General features: G+C 36.0%; 1 protein-coding gene across 3 annotated transcripts; it reads left to right on the top strand.

Moving 5' to 3' along the window:
- Positions 1-1,934: 1,934 nt before the first annotated feature.
- LOC107277933 (uncharacterized) lies at positions 1,935-23,710 on the top strand. Of its 3 annotated transcripts, none has more exons than XR_010740808.1 (4): positions 1,935-2,121; positions 5,523-5,681; positions 7,463-7,918; positions 16,720-16,940. XR_010740808.1 is itself a non-coding variant. In XM_066309624.1 (4 exons), exons 2-4 carry the CDS (start codon positions 5,560-5,562, stop codon positions 23,552-23,554), a joined length of 1,578 nt encoding a protein of 525 aa, XP_066165721.1. In that variant the 5' UTR covers positions 1,935-2,121; positions 5,523-5,559; the 3' UTR covers positions 23,555-23,710. The 3 variants fall into 3 exon arrangements, 1 of the variants encoding a protein (XP_066165721.1); XR_010740809.1 differs by lacking the exon at positions 16,720-16,940 and adding an exon at positions 12,437-12,798; XM_066309624.1 differs by lacking the exon at positions 16,720-16,940 and adding an exon at positions 22,555-23,710.
- Positions 23,711-23,995: the final 285 nt, after the last annotated feature.

The following is a 23,995-nucleotide window of genomic DNA, read 5'->3' as shown; positions in this document are numbered from 1 at the left end:
AAGACCTTGATTATGTAACTGTGATGTTTATATTTATGTATATATTTCTTATGTTTATGTTAATACTTGCTAAATATATATTTCATCCAATTAACTCGGTTTTGCAGGTGAAATATGTTAAATATGTGAATCGATGTAAAATATGTGAATGGATGTGAAATATGAGATCAAAATGGATGTTCTGTGAATGTTGTTGTGTGAAACATATTGATGGTTGCGTATGTGAATGCATGTATATGAATGGGTGATGCTGGGGATATTGTATATGCATGTGTTTCTGTCATTTTTACAGCGGGTATGGCTAGCAAAGGCCTGAAGCTAGCCATAAAACAAAATTAATATTTTTTGTGGATTATACTCATTTGTGACGGGTCATAACTTAGTACCCGATTGAGGTTAGTAGTCATCTGTAACGGACGCTATCTGTGGCCCGATTGAGATAGATCATCCGTAACGGGCTATAGTTTGACCGGTAGTCTGGATCAATGCTATCGGTGACGGGCTTTAATTAGGGCCTGATTGAGATAGGTTCATCCGTGATGGTCGTTTGTCCGATTGAGATAACTGTTCACATGTGTGACTTCTAGCCTGTGACGGACGTCGTGCCCGATTGAGAGGGGGTTTACCGCCAGATTGAGACGATGATGGTATCCGTTCTAGTGTACACACGCGCAACATCATACTTACAAGATCATGAATACGCTCCTATCACAAGGTTTTAAAGACCGAAACCAACACACGTCCTTGGACTTAAATTCTTATAAGCCTACTTACATACGTAATATTTGTGAGAAATATAATCTAAATCCTAATGGGAAGCAGTAAGGGGCTTTCGATCCAGGACCAGAGTGCAGCTCTAGAATATACTACTGCATCAAGTGGGAGCTTGCGAGGGGAACGGGAAAATAATTACGGCAACATAACGTGCTGAAAAGGTAACCTTAAGAAGTAAATATATTGCATCTTATATATATTATGGAAATTAGCAATATGAAAAAATTTATTATGTTTGCACCTCAAACTTATAACTACCTACAGTAAATAAACAAATATTTCTCTTTCCTTTGCTTTGTCTATCTCCCCACTATCTGACGACCATCTCATGCTTTTATTTTGTAGTGGGGTCATGATACATGATACTAACAAATACATTATTGCATCATACCATAACAAAAACTAGTTATTTTTTTCTTAGTTTCTGGTGGTTCCCAACTAATCTGCTGTACGTATAACAAAGCTATCCATTATCGCGTGATTAATTAATTAAGTATTAATTTTTTTAAAAAATGGATAAATATGATTTTTAAAACAACTTTCGTATAGAAGTTTTTTTTAAAAAAACTCACCGTTTAACAGTTTGAAAAGCGTGAGCGTGAAAAAAGACAGAGATTAGTTGGGAAAATAGAGGAATGAACTCAGCCAGGTTGGCCTCATGTTCAGCTTGTTATTTTATTTTTGTTTTTTCTTTGGTTTTACCTTTTCGTATGGTATATTTTACGTACATCCAAATGATCTGATTATTTCAATAACTCTATATTTTTGTTACGAGGCCTCGTAAAATAACCCACATTAAAAACCATAACCATCAATCAATAACCACTGAACCTGACAGGACAGCTATAGTTCCACTAGAGAGGGGATATTGATATGAACCTTACAGGCCACCTAGGTGAGAAGAATATTACTCCCTCCGTTCTAACCTAGGATCATATGTGATATTTCATAGAATAATAAATCTGGATACTCTTTTATCTAAATTCGTTTTACTACGAAATGTCTCATCCGATTTTAGGTTGCTATATTATATGGGAAGTAATTAACAGCGGCCAATAGAAATAGTTTAGGCAAGACGCCACCAAAAAGAAGAGCAACAGAATATTTTTAATTTTTTTTCCTAAATTTTAAAAGCACGTCCTCCACGACCACCACCACCACAAGAACCTTACGGTTCATGCCCGAGTTCCCAAAACTAAAGGACTCCATCTTCTCCGTTGCATCCATCAAGCTCAAAACGACGTAGCTTCCTGGTTGGCAAAGTTGAGAGAAGTGGAGGAAGGTCAGCAGAGAGAAAGGCAGAAGTAAAGCAAAGCTGAAGAAACAAGAAGCAGAGGCATCACACAAGTAAGGTTCTAATCACTTCCCGTTATTTCCTACAATTTAGTAAGGCTAGGGATCTACTGTTAATCTCTGTCTCTTTAAGCTTGTATTAGATATATACCGTACTCGTAGATTTATGATTATCAGTATATTTGTGTAGGTGTGTTTTGCATGTGCATCTTCTGTTTAGTTCGAAAAAGAAAAATAGTAGATTCACAAATAGGAATCACAAAATCACAGTATCGTACTATCAATAATCACACATTTATCAACAGGGATGATTAAAACTGATTCTGGTGAGGAACAAATTAACATACAAGCAAAGTGGACTTCTGTTTGATTTGGCTATAGAGGTGGAAAGAATTGGGGTTGGATGAGATTCAGTATATGGTAGAGGATCCGATATGGTGTTAATGAAGCTAGAAGAAGAAGAAAGCAGTAGTCGATCGAGCGGTCGAATGTGGGGACGACAATTGGTCAGGGAAGAGATGTAAGGCGATGAGCTAGCTGATGATCGTGAGAGAGAGTGGTGAACCGGAAATTATAAGTCTAAATTTTTAAAGCCAAGCCGAATTATAGTCCAAATTTTATTTAGTTCCCACCTGTCATATTCGAGTTGCAGATTGTTTATCACACCTTTGGTGTAACCGTGAAGTTTTGTTGTATGACTCTAATTGCGTAGGCCCAAAGTTATATTATATTCTTTATTGAAAAATACAAAATACAAAGTGGTTATTATTTTACACTTAGGTCAATTAGTAGCCAGTCTGAACGCATGCGCTTGCGCGTCAGTCACAAAAGCAAGGGCGTGCAAGTGCGCGTCCCGGCTTTTAAATGCGGTACGGTTGTATTTTATTTAGAGTGATTCCAGTTTACATAAACAAAGAACTTTAGTTCAACCAATTCATAATTTATGAAATATAGTAGACACAAGCTATGATCACATTGTAATTTGTTTCTTTGGTCCAAACACAACATTCTAATTCTCTCTGGTCATAGTATCGCCTCATGATTATAACTAAATTAAAATTATATGCTTCTTCGTCTAAAATAATAGAACATATATATTATTAAACGAGATATATCCTTATAATATGAATGTGAAGATGGGTGCATATTCGGATTCGTAGTACTCCCTCCATCCTAAAATATAAGGGATTATATTTTGAGATGGATTTAGTACTAGAATATGTCTTGTCCAGAACTAAATTCTTATATTTTAGACCAAGGAAGTAATAAAGAGCACCCCGCGTGCGTGGTTCAAGCATTGGTCACGTACATACTCATGTATGGGTTTAATTAGGTATGAGAACGGATCAGAAATAGACCAAACTAGCGTTATTATGTTTGTTCTCATATATTTTTTCAATCAGAATCGAAAATAATATTAAATACATATAAGGAGCGAATACGAAACAAAATAAATATGGTAACGAATATTTACCAAAATAAAAAAAAAGACCCTCTTAAATTGTGCTTCCGCAACCGTTTGTGACCACCGATTTTTATACTCGGACCCCTAAGAAATACACACGTGAAAATGACTTTCTACTTTCCGGTCCCTTAATTGAACACAAGAATTCTTCTTCCATATACATAGCATACTTACCGACTTACCTAACGAGGTCTTGTTGTCCAGATTGAGGATGTTATTGATTTTATCTCACCACTCCGAAACTTATACTGTTTGCTATGCACTTCAAATAATTTAAAATGAGGACATAAGCTATAAAGTAGTAAATCCCATCGAGCTCTGCAACTTTGATTTGATATAGAGTATGTCTCTTTCGGAAGTCATTGGAATCATCTATATAAGATTTTGTAGAAATAGAATGTGATTTTGTAACGAATATTTAGAGCCCCTAAATGATCTTAGATGATAAAGTTATCAACAACAAAGTTGTAGATCTCGTCAAGCTCTACAATTTTGATATAGAGTTTTTATATTCATCCGACTTTATATACTTGTGTTTTCTAAAAATTCCTCTCTATCTCAAATATTTAGGAAAAACTCTAGATAGTTTCCAATCATTTCCAATATCCGCTGGATATTGATATTACCTTATTCACTTCCATTTAAACTCTCTGTATTTGTTTTTTTTATACTATCTGAAAATTATCTGCCCAACACTATCCATTTTCAAAAATACGTCCAGATATCAGAAACTATCCCAACCAAGCATAATTACCAAGACTTATTTAAGAAATTTGCAACAAGTATATATCATTCTCCAGCATGTATTCGGATTTGTTTTTCTTAAATAATATGTATAGTGGTTTAAATTCATTTTGTCTTCCATGCTGTCCATATAATTAGGTTTGGTTACTGTCTTTTACTTTACCGATCATTTTGTTGGTGGATACCGCATTACTGTGATGTATATATGCGTGATATTATTGGGCATGTATACCGGGTGTGGCTAATGGGCTATCGATCGCGATCGATCCCCATGCGCCTTGTACACACCTCTCCTCCCTTCCTCCTCCCCTTCTTCTCTTACTACTACACTATAAATTTAAAAAATATATATAAAAACAAAGTTGGAAATTTTTTTTTATAGAAATACTATATATAAAAAATATTTGAATTCAAATTTAAATTTGAAACGGGTATGTAAACTTTTGACTTATAAACTTTTGGTCTATAAACTAATATTAGAATTTAAATTCAAAATTGAATCGGATATGTAAAGTTTTGACTTATAAACTTTGGGTCTATAAACTTTAGGTATATAAACTTTAGATGTATAGAAGTACTATACATAAAAAATATTTAAATTCGAATTCAAATTCAAATTTGAATCAGATATAATTCAAATTCAAATTCAAATTTGAATCGGATATGTAAACTTTTGACATAAACTTTAGGTCTATAAACTTTAGATGTATAGAAATACTATATATAAAAAATATTTGAATTCAAATTTAAATTTGAATCGAGTATATAAACTTTTGATTTGTAAATTTTGAGTCTGTAAACTTTAGATGTGTACACTTTAAGTGCATAAATTTACTAAAATAGGAAAGTAATGCGGTGCCAAAAAAGAAACTACGTGGAGGAGAGAGGGGAGACCCGATCGCTCCTGACGATCAATCGTCCATTAGGAGTTTCGATGTATACCTGCCTTGTAATAAAAAGAAACACTATCGTAGAGTGTTAAACATTCTTTCTTTACGAGTGTCCTTACTCAGGGTGTGTTTAGATCCAAAGTTTGCATCCAAACTTCCTACTTTTCCTATCACATCAACCTGTCATACACACATAACTTTTCAGTCACATCATCTCCAATTTCAACCAAAGTCCAAACTTTGGCTTGAACTAAAGACAGCCTCAATTATGAGTTGTAGGTCTTGCTTGTAATTGTTTATTTCGTCTAGCACGCAAAATGTGCCATGAAAAGATGTTTTACTGTACATATTTGCAGTTGCAGGTATTTAATCAGGAGCTCAGACTTATTATTAATGTCGATATCAGCAGATTCGCCATGGCGAGGTGCTGCTGCATCCTTTCGTCAACCTGTGAAAAAAACAGATGAACTCGCAGCTCAGTCCCTTGTAGAAGCAATCTACAATTACAACGCCAGGTACTCATCATATCTATAACACTTATTGGCCTAATAAAATTTAGGTTAATGTAGAAGTTGTACTATATCAAAAAAAATCAACTGCTGAAAATTCGTTGAACAGAACACATATATTACACAATATTGTTTTATATATGGGACACTTCTTCCCCACAGCAAAATTAGCATGACATCTCTTCTCTAATATTATAAAAGTTGAAGATGTTTTTGCCGATACTTTGATACATCATCCGTGTATGAGTACATTTGTAAGTTCGTTCACTTTTGAAAATACATATCCGTATTTAAGTCGGTTTTTATGTTTGTTCATTTTTAGAAATACAAAAGGAGTTGTATAAGAAATCTCTTTAAAAAAACTTGCATGTTAACTTGACACGATTGGACTCCTAATTGCAGCTCATGATTTTCTAAAAAAATATATATCCAAGCGACTTCCCATAGTGAATTTTACTTAAATAAACCGTATAACAAAAATAAGATTAAAATAGCCTTTACCCGTTACAACGGGTGGCCATTTTTTCTAGTAGAACTCTGGCCTTGATTTTGACGAACAGCTTGTTGTTCAACTATGTAAATGATCTTCAATGAGGGTATTGGACAAATAATAGGATGGGTTCCATAAAAAAAAGAAGGATGGAGTTTTTTTTCTTTTTATTTTGGTGCTTATTTTTCTGATACTGTGGAAGACGTACGTAATTGAGCTATTCCTATCAAATTATTAGAACAAAAAATAATTCGTAGCAATATATTGTACTATTATGATGATAATTTTTCTGTGGCAAATAACTATATTTTATTGCAACGATTGTAATTTAGTACTTTCGTTGCAATAGAAAATGAGATATCGCCAAAAAGATCATACTGTGGCAAAAAAACATGTTATATCACCACAATTTTAATTTTTGTGGCAAATTACGTAGTACATGGCTGTGAAGTTAATTACTTTTCATTATTTTTTGTTGCCGCGATCAACAAATTCGTTGCACTAAATAAATATCGTCTCATAATTTAACTTAATTTTTTTCATATGAACATTGATTGAGACAAATTTTATATGGAAATTATAGCTCCCAACGAGATCTACAATTTAATTTTATAGGTGATAAATTTTTCATTTGAAATCTTTTAGATATTCAAATCTATGATTCAAATCTCAGTTGGGTTGGCTCAAATGGAACGATATGCATTTTCCAACAGAATTGATGCGCAGGTGAGTTGGTAAAGGAGAGAGCACGTGAATGATAGGTCTTGGGTTTGAATCCTAGCCAAGATACGGATAGGATGATAGATTAATCTTTGAACTTTTAATTTGGTACGTAGAACTAATGCCACATATGGTGGCAATAATTTTTATTACAACGATGTGAAGTGTTGCAATATGATTTTTTACCACGTCCATTCTGTGGCAACACCAAAATTTATTACCATTAAATAAAAATTGTTGTAATAACCTATTACCACCATATTTATTACAACGGCTAGCAACGATTTTAAAATTGTAGCAATATGTATCTATTGCCACAATTTTAGTATTGATGCCACGATTTTTTTCATGGCAACAAATGGTTTTCTAGTAGTTCGACAAACAATTCACACATACTTTATTATTCCCAGCTGACATCTTGATCGACCTTTCTCAGCTCAATTACATTTGTTCATTCATTTTTTAAAATTTTAAATTTATGCTCTATTTGTGTTTAAATTTGGTCCAACATTGCCAAGCCAGTAATAATGATATTATCGTTTGTCATTTTTGTTTCTGGGGTTCCTGCTCATCTCAGGTGCTCGATTTCTTCAACTCTACCTGCCATTGAGTACAGAAGTTCTGATGGAGAAAAAGATATCACGCGCCATGTGTTCCGATGGGATAGAGCCCCATATGAATTCGTGTTTCAAAATGGATTCGAAGCCAGGCGTGCCTCTCCTGCCTCTCCAGATGAAATGTACTTCAATTTGGAGCATTATGTGACTAGAGGCCTTGGGAGGCCTCTTGACACTCGAAGAGACACAACTCATGCGTATGTTAGCACTACCATAAGCAGTTCCTGGTATCCCAGTGTCAACCCTGGAAGTGTTCTCTTATACCGTTATGAGATATATGCTCCTGGAGGAATATGGATTTCTCAAACATTAGGCGACAGATATAGCTACAGTGCTCAAGATGAGGTCGTTTTTCCTGTCGGAATTGCTCCTCAGTATATTCGATCTGCGCAAATTTTCGAACTCACAAATGACAGGTATATACATTTCAAACCACCTTATGATATTGCAGCCGTAATAATTTATGATATTGCAACATTTAGTGGTTTGATGGTAGTCTTAATAATTTATGAAATTTATTGAGAGCATCTGGAGCTCGTATATGCATGTGCTGTGACTTAATGATTTGATGGTAGAACACAATTTTTGCCTGGTAAATCCTACTGTCAAATTAGACTCATGTGTGGGAAGACCTTTTTTGTTTTGTTTCCCTAAAAAGACTAAGGACCATACTGAATCCCTTATTGGTACTCCAGATCCATAGTAACTATATTTTAGAACGGATGGAGTATTTCATATATATGTATGTATATATATATATATGTGTATATATATGTATATGTATATACATATATATATATATATCATATAAAATATCCCAGTAGACTTCAATTTGCTCTTTCCTTCATTTCAGTTTGACTATGATGCATGCTTGGCTTCTCTCTTGACTTTTTTTTTAAGTGTAAGAAGGTGCGGTCAATCTATTACATACTAAAATTCCATTACACACTCAGAAAACGCTCTCAAGCTGTCACGTAGCATTTCTTAAAATGCTCCTATACTGCCACGTTGCAATTTAAAGAAAAAATTTCAACCATTGATTTTCATCAAAATTAATATATACTAAAAGTCCATTAAACTCCCTTAAAACACTATCAAGATGCCACGTAGTATTTATTCCTTAAAACGCTTATAGATCACCACGTGGAAATTTAACAAAAAAAAATTGATGCCACGTAGTATTCCTTAAAACGCTTATAGATCGCCACGTGGAAATTTAACGAAAAAAATTGAACCATTAATTTTCATTAAAATTAATGGGCCCAACCTTCCTAACCGTTAGAGATTAGATTGATTTTTTTAAAGAAAACACGGCCCGTAGGAGGGGGAAGCAAATGGGCGATCAATCGCTACAGGCGATCGACCCCCATCCCCCTCCTCTACCCCTTTCACTTTCCCTTTTTCTCTTCCTACTACACCATCAATTTTTTTAAAAAAAAAACAGCTAGAAAAATTTATGTATAGAAATACTATATATAAAAAATATTTGAATTTAAATTTAAATTTGAATCGAATATTTGAATTCAAATTTAAATTTGAATCGGGTATATAAACTTTTGACTTATAAACTTTGGGTCTATAAACTTTAGATGTATAGAAAATACTATATATAAAAAAATATTTGAATTCAAATTCAAATTTGAATCGGGTATATAAACTTTTGACTTATAAACTTTGGGTCTATAAACTTTAGATGTATAGAAAATACTATATATAAAAAATATTTGAATTCAAATTCAAATTTGAATCGGATATAAAAACTTTTGACTTATAAACTTTGGGACTCTAAACTTTAGGTGTATAGAAATACTAAATATATAAAAAAAATTGAGTTCAAATTCAAATTTGAATCAGGTATATAAACTTTTGACTTATAAACTTTGGGTCTATAAACTTTAGGTGTATAAACTTTAGATGTGTAAACTTGAGGTGTACAAACTTTAGATGCATAAATTTACTAAAATAGGAAAGTAATGCGGTGCCAAAAAAGAAAACCACGTGGAGGAGGAGGGGTCGATCGCCCTGATCGCTATGGGCGATCGATCGTCCATTAGCTTTTCCGCCATGCGAGAGGATTGTTATGAAATAACAGGGTGATCTCATCCATATAAAAGGATGGATCGCAACCAGAGGCAACCGTGCCTATTCCCTAGGCACTCCTTGGCAACGGATGCAATGGTTCCTAACCATCGCGTCTCCGGTTGCCACCCCTTCCCCATCTACAAATTGTACCGCATTGATCAATAAATTTATCCGCTCATTTTCTTGTGTTCAATTCTCTCTCTCGCTCAATCAATTCTATTCACAATACGTTATCAGCACTTTCGCTCTCGCGAAGGAGATCGCGAAGTGAAAGAAGGAAGAACATCGCTTTTTGATCTACAGGAAAAGCGACAGAAACTTTTTCCGCTCTCAAGAAGAAGTGAAGAACAGAAGATCCTAAGGAAATCGAAGAAGGTATGCTTACCTTGATTCCATCCTCGATGCCGTTCTCGGCCTTCCTCGCCAAGACCGCTCTCATCACCTTCGCCCAACTCCTCTCTTGCTAGATGAGGAGTCGCCACCACCCCCTGTGAAACATCAAGCATTGCTCCCGCTCCCTCCCGCTGGAGATGGAGTCGCCGCTTGCCCCGTTCATCCACGTCTGACCGTCACTCCAGTGAAGCCGCTACTCGCCGTCCCGGCCTTTGCGCCACCTTCCGCACTGTTTCCCCATGGCTCCCAGAGCCACATGCTCCCGAATGGAGGGGGAAAATGGCAGCCGGGTCCGGCCGACCTCCGACTTCAACGAGGAGTGGGAGCCATCGGCCTAACCCGGCCGGCAATCCGCCGGTGGATGGGGGGGGAGACCGTGACGACGTGTGGTTGCAGATGTGGCGGATGGATGTGGTGGAGGCAGGCGGTGAAATGCCGGCGGTGTGACCCTCGGCGGCGGCGGCGGCTCACCCCATAGCGGCGGCATCGGCGGCGCAACAGGGGGAGACAATGGCGGCGAAAAGGGCGGCGGCGGCGGCGGCGGCGCACCCGTGGGGGCCGGTTAGGGGGTTCTAACCCTAACCCCTCACGACGCTCCCCCTGCTCTTTTCCTTTCGGGCCGGATGGGCCGGCCTATCCCCCGTCTGCCCCCCCCCCCCCACTTGCCTGCCGGCCGATCGGGCCAGCCCATTGCTGCACGGTGGTGGGCCGAATCCTTTAAATTTCGGCCCACCACCCATTTTATCATTTTGTTTAAGTTTTTAATTCTAATTGAGCAGTAATTTTCATCTAAGTCCCTGTGTTTTATTTAATTTAGTACAATCAGTTCATCAGTCATACAAATTACTATGTAATGGTCCTGTAGACCACTGATGTTATATGTTTCTTAACATAGGTGTTTATTTAAATACCCTGCTTCACTAAATTTCGTGTTGTCTTGCCTTTTGCATATTATTTCAAGACACACTCTACTTCCTCGCTTTATTAATTTACAAAATTCTATAAATTTTGTACTTTGATTTAGTAAATTCTCTTAATTATGTAGAGGATTTAATGCTTGTTCGACTACACATTTTGACTCGAAAATTAATCACATGTAGATGGAGACCTATACTTTGGTCATAATCGACCATAACCTAGGCAGCGAGTATCTCGTCCATCATCAAGTGGTCTACATTTTGAGATGATTACCCGATGGAGTCATACAAATTGGCCGCACTGGTCATAACCTAGGCAGCGAGCATCTCGCCCATCTCATAGAGGTCTACATCTCACGATGATTACCCACATGTATTATTTTCCGAGAATATGTTTTGAAAAATGAGATTATTTGAAATTTGGTTGAGCACAAGGTAGTGGAGTCCTAAACATTGGCTGCGGTATATTCACCAAAATATTTTTGCCTGGAGACCATGTTCTAGGCAGCAAGTATAACTTGCCCACTATTAAGAGATCTACTCCACTGTTTAATTACTTGGAGATTATCCACTTTTGTGCCACCTAAATTCGAATTCTAAATCAAATTGTCAGGTCTATTACCTACATCTTTTCGAAACATTACAAAATATGAAGTCTTACATTTCGCATTGAGATTACAACTGCAATATCATGTTTTTTATTAATTTACCTCTGTAAATTAATAATGGTAATCATGATTATAGGGACATGGCAACTATAGAGTTCAATGAACTCGCCCTTGATGGGAGTAACTACCCAATTTGGGCTTCCGATATCAAAGTATTTTTTTCTTCTTGCGGGATTTCAAATACAATTGAGGAACCCAATGATTGGGATCCACCAGTTGAGAACAGAAAGCTATATATTGCCCTTTCCTTCTGAGGCTCTACATCTATAAAGATCTCAAACATGAGTACATGTTGGAGACGAGCCCTCTCAACCTATGGAAAGCTCTAAAAGAGCGTTATGATCAGCGAAAGGAACTCATTTGGCCTGAGGCTAATTATAAGTGGGTTCATTTATGCCTACAGGATTTTAAAACTGTGGCAGAAAACAATTATGCTGTTCATAACATTTGCTCCAAGTTGATGTTTTGCGAAAAGTGCCAACGGAAGCAGAGAAGATAGAGAAAACTCTATCAACTATGTTTCCAGAGGATAAGATATTGAATCAACAGTATCACACTAAAAGGATTCAAGGGAAATTCCTCGAATAACCCTAAGAATCTGACTAGAAAACACAAATGCAACAACAAGGCACAAATCCAATGGTCGACAGAAAGGAAAAGGGAAGGGTAAGGCACCACAACCTAGTGGCAATAGCAACAAGCATTGCAACAAGTGTGGATCTGACTATCATGTCGCTAAAGATTGTTGCATCCCAAAAACATCTTGTTCTCCTGTATCAGAAATCCCTAAAGGAAGAAAAAGTCTGAGGAACTATGATTTGAAGCTCACTTCAATCTTACAAAAGAAAGACCTGACGTTGAAAGTTCTCACCAGGCTCCTATTGAACCAGAGAACACCCTCGTTCTTCTCCCAGAGGATACCGCTGCACTTTCTGCAATGGATGACATGCTCATCGAATACTGCTCAACGGACCCACTTAGAGATTTACTGTAATCTCAGTGCGTCCCACTTAGAGATAAAGCTACTTTAATCTCAGTGTGTTTGAGACATTATATTGATATCCTATAGTTTGTAAAAACAAAATAGGTTGTAATAAGTAGATAAGTACAAACTCCCTCATATTATAAGGTTATAAGACTTGCTAGTCATTAGAGTATGTACTATTAACCTATGTAAACGTCATACTATGTATTTGATGTTTTCATTATTGTATGTATGTATATATTGTGGATAAAGAATTCTTCACTAAACAATTCTTCTTTCATTATAGATGTCTAAGGATATCGCTCCGATTGGAGAGGAATTATGTCTTGTGGACAGTGGTACCACAAACTCTATACTTTGGGAGATCAAATACTTTCAAACTCTCATAAAGAGAGAAGGCAAAGTTTTGACTATCGCTGGGTGCAACACTATGATAGCTGGCTCAAGACGATCAATTATTACACTCCAAATGGGTACACAAATTACAATCGAGGATGCTTTATTGTATCCTGATTCAATCCGTACTCTACTAAGTTATAGAGATATCTGTCAAAATGGGTTTCACAATGAAACCCACATGCATAATCGAGAAGAATTTCTTCTCTTAACCAAACAAAACGGATATGGCAAACGCATTTGCGAGAAAATTCCATCTCTTACATCGGGATTGTACTATACATACATTAAGCCCATTGCACATGTTGCGTACAAAATAATTTTTCAAAATGTTGATGCATTCCATACTTGGCATGATCGACTTGGGCACCCCAGTATCGGGATGATGAGAAAAATTATTGGCAACTCTATTGGTCATCATTTGATCACTGACAAATTTCTCAATTCCTCTGATTTCGTATGCACTGCATGTGCTACTGGGAAACTGGTTTTGAGACCATCTTATCTCAAAATTAGAGCCGAACCACTTAAATTCCTTGAACGCATTCAAGGGGATATATGTAGCCCAATTGTGTCAAGATCTGGACCATTCAGGTACTTTATGGTTTTGATTGACGCATCTACTAGATGGTCTCATGTGTGTCTTCTATCGACACGAAACCATGCCTTTGCCAAACTAATGTCTCAAATTATAAGGCTAAAGGCAAATTACCCTGAACATAGGATTCAATCAATCCGTATGGACAACACTGCCGAATTTACATCTCATGCTTTTGATGATTATTGTATGGCATTGGGAATTCAGGTTCAGCACTCTGTTCCATATGTCCACACACAAAATGGTTTGGCTGAATCATTGATCAAAAGAATTAAGCTGATTGCTCGACCATTATTGATGAATTGCAAATTACCTTCATCGTGTTGGGGTCATGCAGTTCTGCACGCTGCTGACCTTGTCCAGCTACGACCAACTGCATATCATGAAACTTCCCCAATGCAGTTAGTATGTGGAAATCCTCCAAGTATTTCCCATTTGCGTAAGTTCGGTTGTGCTGTATACATACCGATCTCACCACCACAGCATTCCACTATGGGCCCACACAGGAAAGTAGGGATCTATGCGGGATTCAAATCTCCGTCGATCATAAAGTACTTAGAACCCTTAACAGGTGATCTATTTACTACCCGGTTCGCTGACTCTATCTTTGATGAGGAACATTTCCCGGCATTAGGGGGAGACTTCAAATACCAGAAAGAATGCCAGGAAATTGATTGGGATGCCCAGGGTATTCCAGCCTCAGACCCACGTACTACTGAAACTGAACTTCAAGTTCAGAAAATTATATATTTACAAAGACTAGCAAATAACCTGCCAGATGTATTTACTAATTATAAAGGTGTGACTAAATCTTTCATTCCCGCTCAGAATGCGCCAGAAAGAGTTGAGGTACCAAATAAGACCACTCAACTTCCACTCACTAAAAAGAGAGGAAGAAGTATGGCTACTCAGCGAGAAACAATTGCTAATAAGCAAAGAAAGACGGTAAATGCAAACCAACCTTTAGTTGGTACACACCAAATTGATACTATATATCAAGCAGATCGTGATAGTCTGCAACCTAGCTCGGTGGTGCACAATGCCGAGACTAGGAATTCGGAAGAACATAGACACATTGTTTCAGGAGATCACGATAAGTCTATAAGGGTTGATGAAATTGCCATCAACTACTCTGAAACTGGAGAATCTTTTGATAGAAGAGCTACAATTGTCGACACTAATTTTTCTGAACAAATTGCTGATTTCCTCCAAGTTGATCCAGAACCTAGGTCTATAAAAGAGTGCCAAAAGCGCTCTGACTGGAACAAATGGAAGAACACAATTGACGCAGAATTAGCCTCGCTTTACAAAAGAGATGTATTCTCGGCTGTAATGCCTACTCCTCGTGGTATCTTTCATGTGGGATACAAATGGGTTTTCGTCCGGAAACAGAATGAAAACAACGAGGTGGTGAGATATAAAGCAAGGCTTGTAGCACAAGGTTTTACGCAAAAACCTGGCGTTGATTTCGACGAAACTTACTCTCCAGTTATGACTGGTATAACTTTCCGATATTTAATATCATTGAGAATACAAAATCGTCTATTTATGCAGATGATGGATGTAGTGACAGCATATCTTTACGGGTCACTTGATTCTGATATTTACATGAAGGTTCCTGACGGAATCGACATCCCGAATCAGAAGGTAAATCGTAACATGTATTGTGTTAAGTTGCAGAAGTCACTTTATGGCTTAAAACAATCGGGAAGGATGTGGTACAACTGATTAAGTGAATTCCTTTCACTAAAGGGATACACTAAAAATGATGATTGCCCGTCCGTCTTTATCAAAAAGTCCCCCACAGGATTTTGTATTATCTCGGGTATATGTCGATGATCTCAACATCATTGGCAATACACAAGATATTAATGAAGAACATCATCATTTAAAGATGGAATTTGAGATGAAGGATTTGGGTCAAACCAAATTTTGCTTAAGTCTACAACTTGAGCATTTACCTTTTGGAATCCTGGTGCACCAAAATGCATATACCCAGAAAATTTTGGAGAAATTTAATATGGACAAGTCATATCCTTCCAAAACCCCTATGGTGGTTCGATCTCTAGACGTGGAGAAGGATCTATTTAGACCAAAGGAAGATGGTGAGGATGTGCTTGGACCTGATTTTCCATATCTTAGTGCTATTGGCGCACTTATGTATCTTGCAAATAGTACGAGGCCAGATATTTCTTTCTCGGTAAATCTATTGCAAGATACAGCACTGCTCCTACCAAACGCCACTGGACTAGAGTTAAGAATGTCTTTCGATATCTTAATGGCACAAAAGATCTTGGACTTTTCTTTAAAAAGAACCAGGATTCGACTTTAATTGGGTATATTGATGCTGGCTATCTATCTGATCCCCACAATGCTAGATCACAAACATGATTCGTATTTTTACAAGGTGGAACTGCTATTTCATGGAAGTCTTCTAAACAGACTCTGGTAGCCACTTCCACAAATCATTCTGAAATAATTGCATTATATGAGGCATCACGTGAATGTGTATGGCTTCGCAGAATGGTTAACCACATATTAACATCTTGTGGTATTGGTTAATTGGAATCACCAACCATTATCTATGAAGATAATGACGCTTGTGTTGTTCAGATGGAAACTGGTTATATTAAGAGCAATATCACAAAGCATATTGCTCCTAAATTATTTTATCCTCATGAGCTTTAGCAACATGGAGAGATAAACATCTTGCAAACTATGTCATGTGATAATCTTGCTGATTTATTCACAAAATCTGTGCCATACTCCACATTCTTTAAATGTGTCGAAGGAATTGGTATGAGACGACTTAAAAATTTGCAGGATTCAGGGGGAGTATCTTCCTCTGGAAAATAACCTATTTTCGTCATATTATACTCTTTTTCCTTTGTATGAGTTTTAACCTTTAGGTTTTCTCATCCAAAGTTTTTAATGAGGTAATATCAACATAAGCTTATATGTCTTATCACTTGGTTTTTCCCCACTAGGGTTTTTACTAAATGATAACTGTAGACAGTATACTATTTTGTATCATACTATGAGCTTTACTCATAGAGATCTAAGAATAGTCAATAATATATCACGGTTCTCTCCTTATTTTTCCCACTGGGTTTTCGAGGAGTTTTACGTGATGTATTTAATATAATAACTATAATTATTTCTAATATTATCTTTACAGATATCTGGAACAATGAAAGAGCAATGATCAAAGATGGATTCGATCAAGGGGGGTGTTATGAAATAACAGTGTGATCTCATCCATATAAAAGGATGGATCGCAACCGGAGGCAACCGCGCCTCTTCCCTAGGGGTTTAGGGTTCCCAACCATCGCATCTCCGGTTGCCACCCCTTCCCCATCTATAAATTGTACCGCTTTGATCAATAAAGTTATCCGCTCATTTTCTTGTGTTCAATTCTCTCTCGCTCAATCTCTCTCGCTCAATCAATTCTATTCACAATAAGGATCACGTACGAATGCACGCCCACGTACAAACCTCGTTTCAATTTATTTTTTCCCTTTTTTCTTTACCGAAATATTTGTAACAACAAATTTATAATAAAATCCGTTAGGTTAGATTGATATTTTTTAAGAAAAGAATAGAAAGAAGACGCCCCGTGCGAGAGGATCCCGTCATGCACGCGCACATACGAACCTCTCCTCTCCGTTTATTTTTCTCCCATTTCTCTTTACCGAAATATTTATAACAATAAATTTTAAATAATTATAACTCTTAAATTATATATTTTTTAAAATAAATTTTAAATAATCATAACATTTAAGTCTTTTTATCTGTTTGCACCATTGTGTTATTTATGATTAAAATCACAATTAGAATTTAAGACACACGTTCTTTTAAGTTTTATTGAGATGGTCTGCATGTCATTCAAATATATATAAAAATTATAGGAAAAAAGTGACACTATATATTATTTCATCTTATACCACTTCACTATCATTCATAAATAAAATAGATCTACAATGTCAAAAAATGAAGATAAATTTTACACATGTATAATTTTACCTTGTAGAAGATATGGCCTTAAAAAGATGTAGAGAAAAAAATACTAGATGTATTTGGACCATTTGCATGTCATCCAAACAGATATCCATCAAATGTACTGAAAGAAAGTGACAATAAAGATTATGCCATCATATATCACTTTGCGCATATTCCAAGCCAAATAAAACATACAGTATAAAAAATAAAGCGTGTGCCATTGTGTTCTTTATGATCAAATTAACAGTTCAACCCCAGTAGACCAGTTGACCTTCTTTAAATTTTAGAAAAGAACTACTATTTTCGATCATATTCTAACTCTTGGAAATAATCTAAGGCTATCATTCTGTAGGGTTCCGACTTTCAAATAAATCACTTGAGAATCAAACCAACAACTTTTTTTTTGGAAGGAAAGGCAAAAGACTTTTGCCTTATATATTAATAGAGCAGAAGGACAAACCAACACCTTGAAAATGCACTAAGTGAAGTGCAAGCTAGCAACCAACAACATGCATGTGGCCCGAGAAAGATAAAGTTGCCCACCATGCAAAAGCTCCACGACGATTTATTGCTTAGCGACGTCCTTGTGAAGCACCCTATGGCATTGGCAGCAGGAGCAGAACCATCGTTGTACATTGTGGCTAAAGGGTGCTCACCATCAAACCATCGATCACGGAAAAAACAATAGGACTAAAATTACCTTTAATATTAGAAGTTCGAAGAGGACGAAAGGATAGGGGAGATGACATATATAGTACTGGGTTACTATAGGGGTGTGTATTTTGGTAGTTGACAATGGGATCCATAAGCGGAGGTACTGTATTTGGTAGTGGCAGCATGATTTATGTTGTGTGCGTGAGATAGAGAGAGTGAGTGAATGAATGATTGATTGATTGATTTTGATTATAAGCAGAGGGGTGAGTCCTCCCCTGAGAAGGAGGATATGATGTAATTTGGATGATCAAACGACAAAACTATGCAAACCAAAATATGAGTATGTCTATCAAATTCTCGTGATAGTTGATTTGTTTCTATGTTTGGTTAATTAAGGAATACAAACCATACTAAACCAATATATTATAATTCATAAGATAGAAATATACTCTCTTTTGTTAGACTTCACTCAACAAAACATGACTAATTTAATCAACAAAACTAAACTCCAGTCTATGACACTTCAGCAGTTATAAGTCATCTACACATAGTAATTACATTATATAGTTGCAGCATTATTACAAATTAAATTCACTTTCTAAGAAAATAAGTAAGAAGATGAAAAACAGAAAAAAAAATCCCTATATACTATAGCTTGCACGTTGCTAGCCACACAGTTATGTGGACTATTTATTTACTTACATATATATTATATAAATACACCGAAAGTCCATAAAAGGACTTTTAATTAGAGGATGAAAATGAAAAAAATAATAGAGAATTCTTAAAATAAAGGCAACAGCATATAAGTTTTAATTGGTCCTTAATTTCTTAGTCATTGCATCATGTGCTTGCATGAGACTATTTTGATTAACTAGGAAGGTAGCCCGCGCATATGCGCGGGCATCTTCTTTAACTGTGTTAGAAATTTGATTAGGAACTCTATTTAAACATGTTTAATTTTTCAATAATTTGTGTGGTGTTTCTCTAAATGCTAGTAATCATTCGCCGATATATAAATTATATATAAGAAAATATATATATGAAACTATATATCACTTCTACATAATGCATTTCTTTTTTTAATACTTAGCATATCTTATTGTTGCACTTTCTAAACTTCTAAACTATGAGTAACAATTTTTCTTTTGTATACTATATATTTTTTTATGAATTTTAGGATATATTAATTGAAGATATTTTGTATTAAAAATATGGCTAATACGACTACATCATCTAATTAAATGAGCTGAATATGTTGAAATATTGATTTAATTCTACGTATATAGTATTGCAGTATGAAACTATGGTGTAGCGGAAAAGTTTTTCTAAATCATAAAATATATTAGAAAATTTAGACTTTTATCGCTCTCAAGTTGTAGTTTAGGGTTGAATACCTTGAATTGAAATTTTGTTAGATTTTGTTTGCAACATAATTCCGAAAAAGTCAAATTTTCTATTATATTTTATTTAAAATTTTACTTGTTTTCATTTTATCAATACTCCTAAAATATTTGAACATTGCTATTTAGAATGGGTTTCAAATTCAAAAAAAATGTTTAATTTAGAAAAAAAAAGTTCAGTCTTCCATTATTTTTATCATGTTATTTTTTTTCTAGATTTCCATTATTTTTTTGTCTTCCATTATTTTTTTTCATGTCATAACGTGTACCCCGTCTAGGATCTATTTGTTATAGACAATAGATTGGAAACAATTAAGGGATACCTTTATCCCATGCCAAGTTGTATGGCCGTAACCCACTTATATTTCAATACCAAATTGCAAATATCAAAACATTTAAGAGATGCCTTAAACATTTCTTAATATATGAATATTTACATCACCAAATTATTTTTATTGAATTCAAAATTGAATATGTTTTTTTATAATATAATTGTTTTGTGTTGAAAATGTTACTATGTTTTTCATAATCTAATTCAAGTAATTTGACATAAACAAAATTTAAAATAACTTGTAATCTGAAACGGAAGGAGTTGGAAGAAGGTCATTAGATATCTAGCGTGGTATAAATAATGGGTTGACCGTTTATTATAAACATAAGTGGGATATTTTAATTTTTAATGAGAAATTTTAGTATTTTATTTTATTTATTGGAGGCTTCCAGGTGGATGGATGTTGTCCACAATGTATTAAATTATTGATTTAATTGAAAATTACAATAGTTTAGAAATATCATAAATTGAATATAAGATTTAAAAATTTATGATTATTTTAATGTCTAATTTTATGTTGTTTCTATAAGTGCTAGCTTAAGGAGAAAGAGAAGAGAAGCACATGATAGAGGAAAAGCTGTCTAGACTTGTTAGGCGGAGTCCATTTGTGGGTGTTTTTTCTCCCATAAAGATAATTTTGGATTTAGTTGCTATGGAGGTAAAAAGAACAGAGAATTAATGCATGGTAGGAAGAGAGGAACCGGACAAATGGGAGGGAGAGAGTTTTGGAATTTTCTTTTAAAGATAGATCTAACCATATAAGATAGTGGATACATTGATTTAAGTGGAAACTGATGGTTAGATGTTCTGTTTTCATTTGTCACACTTATAGATTCTTTTTAATTTATTAGAGTGTTACGGGGCGATCAACTTAGAAGCGTTTATGGGCATACCATTAGGCCTAGACATTTGTAGTTAGAATGGTTGCATGATCTAATTTTTAGATAACGAAATATGAGCAATATGGATTTTGAATTTTATATTTAATTATAAGTAACACATCAATTGACAAAACTGAGAAGAATAAAATTATAACTTGAGAGTCATGATCATTTAGATGTCTGAATTATTTTATTTATTGATGTATTGAGTGTTAATTAGAAAATAGGATAAGTTAGCTAGAAAATAGGAGAGGAGGGGAGATTTGGAGGTGGAAGGAGTACGTACTGCATTTTTTTTACCTCATGTACGTAAGGTGTTAGAGGTGGGGATACCAGATTTATTTTCTTTGAGATGGAGATCTAATGGATAAAACTAATGGGTCCACCAATTTAAAATAAAATTGACGGTGTGATTATAAAATACTATGTGACGATCAAAGAGTTTATAGGAGGCCATGTGGCGACCTGAGAGCTTTTATAGGAAGGCTTTTAGTATATATATAAGTCCGTTGAACTTCCAACGAACACTCTTAAGCCACCACGTAGCTCTCGTATAAATGCTCGCAGGTCACCACATGTCATATCTCTAAAATTAAAGAAATATTAAAAATTATGAGAAAAAATATCTAACCGTCGATTTTCACTTCAATCAGTAACATGTGATTTTATATCTATTCACACTTTATCCTAAACTCCCGTACGACATAAGCACGTTATGTTTTTTTTTCTCGGATAGAGATCAGCAGCATGAGATTTTTAATAATAGTATTGTTTGCCGAATGTGTAAAGGAAAAGTACTGTTTGCCCAAAAAAAGGCGAAAAAATACTACTACGTATGTACGCCAAAAGAAAAGAAAAAGAACATATGCCACCAGCAAAAAAAAAATAGAATGTATGTATCCTGCCCGATCCTCACCTCTTGTCCTGTTATGGTATTCTCCTATTTTTTTTCTATCTATTAGTTAAAGCAAATACGGCAATTTTTCTCGAAAAAAAAAGTGGAGATACCAGATTTATTTTTTTAATGGAGATCTAACGATTAAAATTAATGGGTCTACCAATTTAAAAGAAAATCAACAGTGAGATTATAAAATGACACATGACGACTTAGGAGCGTTTGTAGGAGGCCATGTGTAGGAGGCCATGTGGTGGTTTGAGAGCGTTTTTAGAAAGATCAATGGACTTTTAGTATATAATAGATTTTGCTTACATATACATCTTATGTGGCGCGCGTTAAAATGATAGTATGAATTAATATGAATGGTTTTAGTGAATTGTTATGAAGAATGACAACAACTAAGCATTCATTTATTAAGCAACAACATTAAAGCAAATTATAATATTATATTTCAACAATGAAGAATGCCCGCGCAGGTGTGCGGGTTATCTTCCTAGTTATTACAAAGATTGCAGGTCAAGTGACTGCGAATTACAAAATCACGTTGAAACAAAAAAAAAATACTTAGACTACCAGCCTAAAGACGGAGATAAAACACCCAGGCCATCTATGTATAGTTGTCGAGAATTTGCATAGCCGTTGTTTATCCCAACTTCTTACAAAGTTGTATGTGGTTCTTGTCTTCGTCATACTAGGAAATAGAATCTCCAAAAACAGCAACCGGTCATTATACCAATCCAATTTTGCTCTGATGCTCCATATGCAATCATATTGCCTGAACCTGTTTTCTTGAGGATATCTTACCGGCTGTCATTTGTAACAAGTAAGCATACATCTCCTGCTGCAGAAAATATACAAGACGGAGACGGGTGAATACCATTCTGTACAGAAACAGGAATTTCAATCCTCAATCGCATCCATCGAGGAGGCTCAGAATCCAGAGCCCAGTGTGCCATTACATGGATGAAAACAATCAGAGGAAGAAACTAGTAATTCAGGACGTCCCAGAGCGGCAGTTGTCACCGGACGATGCAGATGATGAGGTGAATGAGTATTATACAGAGGGAGTCACTGATGTTGACAATTACATCGACTCAGCATTTCGCTCTACACGGAAGAACAAGGCCTATATTTTCATCAGGGAAGAGAATGTTGTCATGAACTACGGCCCTGCAACGAGAGATGACAAAATAATCAGCGGCCTAAGGTACATAGGCAATACTCTACAATCCCTTGTGGGCACTGCTTTCGCGGAGCACGGGATAGATGCCGCTTTTGCGTGCCATGACAACCATGGTTTTCTCTGTGCTCGAAGTGAAGCCATGATCTTCTCTGCAAATCTTTGCGCAAGGATAAACTTTGCACCGCGGACAACTAGGGATCGGATTATACAAGGTCCTAAAACCATTAGCCAAATGTTTCCCTTCTTCAAAGGGACCAGCTTTGAGAAGGGGATAGACGCTGCATTTGAATCCACTGTGACCGGGGAAGCCTACCTGTTCAAAGGCGCAGAGTTTGCTCTCATCAACTATTCCAGGCCAATCCTCATTGAGATACGACCCATTGTGGATGTGTTCAAGTGCTTCCGCGACTGCTACTTGTTTGCAACAGATATTGGAGCTGCCCTTGCCTCGCATGTGTCGAAAGACGTTTACCTTTTCAAGGAAAACGACTATCTTTTGTTTCACTTGACCCCTGGGGAAACCAACCACTATATCATTGGAGGACCTAAGGAGATTGTTCCTAGAAACTGGCCCTCATTGAAGGGCATCCTGCCCCGGAAGAACAAGGCACTAGACATTTACGAGTCTCTCCAACCAAACCCTGTGCGCGACCAGGATGACTAGTTATAATTTATTTCAGCTTAAGATTATTGTAATCTAAATTATTGAGCCAGATTATTATAAGCTGACAGAGTATCAGTATGAGTTGTTTGTTTCTTTGTATTATTGGAGGGACAAATTATTGGGTTTGAAATGCTAATATCTATAATGCCCTCAACTATTTTGAATTTCTTGTTCATCCTTTCGTCACTGTATACAACAAATACATAATTTGAAATAGCTAAAATATAATGTCATATATTAATAAATAAAACATCCATGATGGTGGAATCATCGGGTCACAGAGGAGCACGAGAAGGAAACAGCGTCATCGGTGTGGCTTGGAGACTGAGATGGATGCGCTGAGTGGGAGGATGAGGAGACGATGATGACGGCGGTGGTTGTGGTGCTGTGGGGAAGGGGCTGGGGCGTGGAGTGGGGGTGGCGGCGGCCAAGGGGGCGCAG

Source organism: Oryza sativa, chromosome 4 (genome assembly GCF_034140825.1).
Source record: "Oryza sativa Japonica Group chromosome 4, ASM3414082v1".
NCBI lineage: Eukaryota > Viridiplantae > Streptophyta > Magnoliopsida > Poales > Poaceae > Oryza > Oryza sativa.
Note: the sequence above shows the minus strand (reverse complement) of the source record. Positions and strands in the feature narration are given on the sequence as shown.

Excerpts from the sequence above, each read along its gene's own strand:
- LOC107277933 (XM_066309624.1), top strand. The coding sequence starts at position 5,560 with ATGTCGATATCAGCAGATTCGCCATGGCGAGGTGCTGCTGCATCCTTT. Across the intron at positions 5,682-7,462 it reads ATCTACAATTACAACGCCAG|GTGCTCGATTTCTTCAACTC; the intron begins GTACTCATCATA and ends TGCTCATCTCAG. Across the intron at positions 7,919-22,554 it reads TTCGAACTCACAAATGACAG|AAAATATACAAGACGGAGAC; the intron begins GTATATACATTT and ends CTCCTGCTGCAG.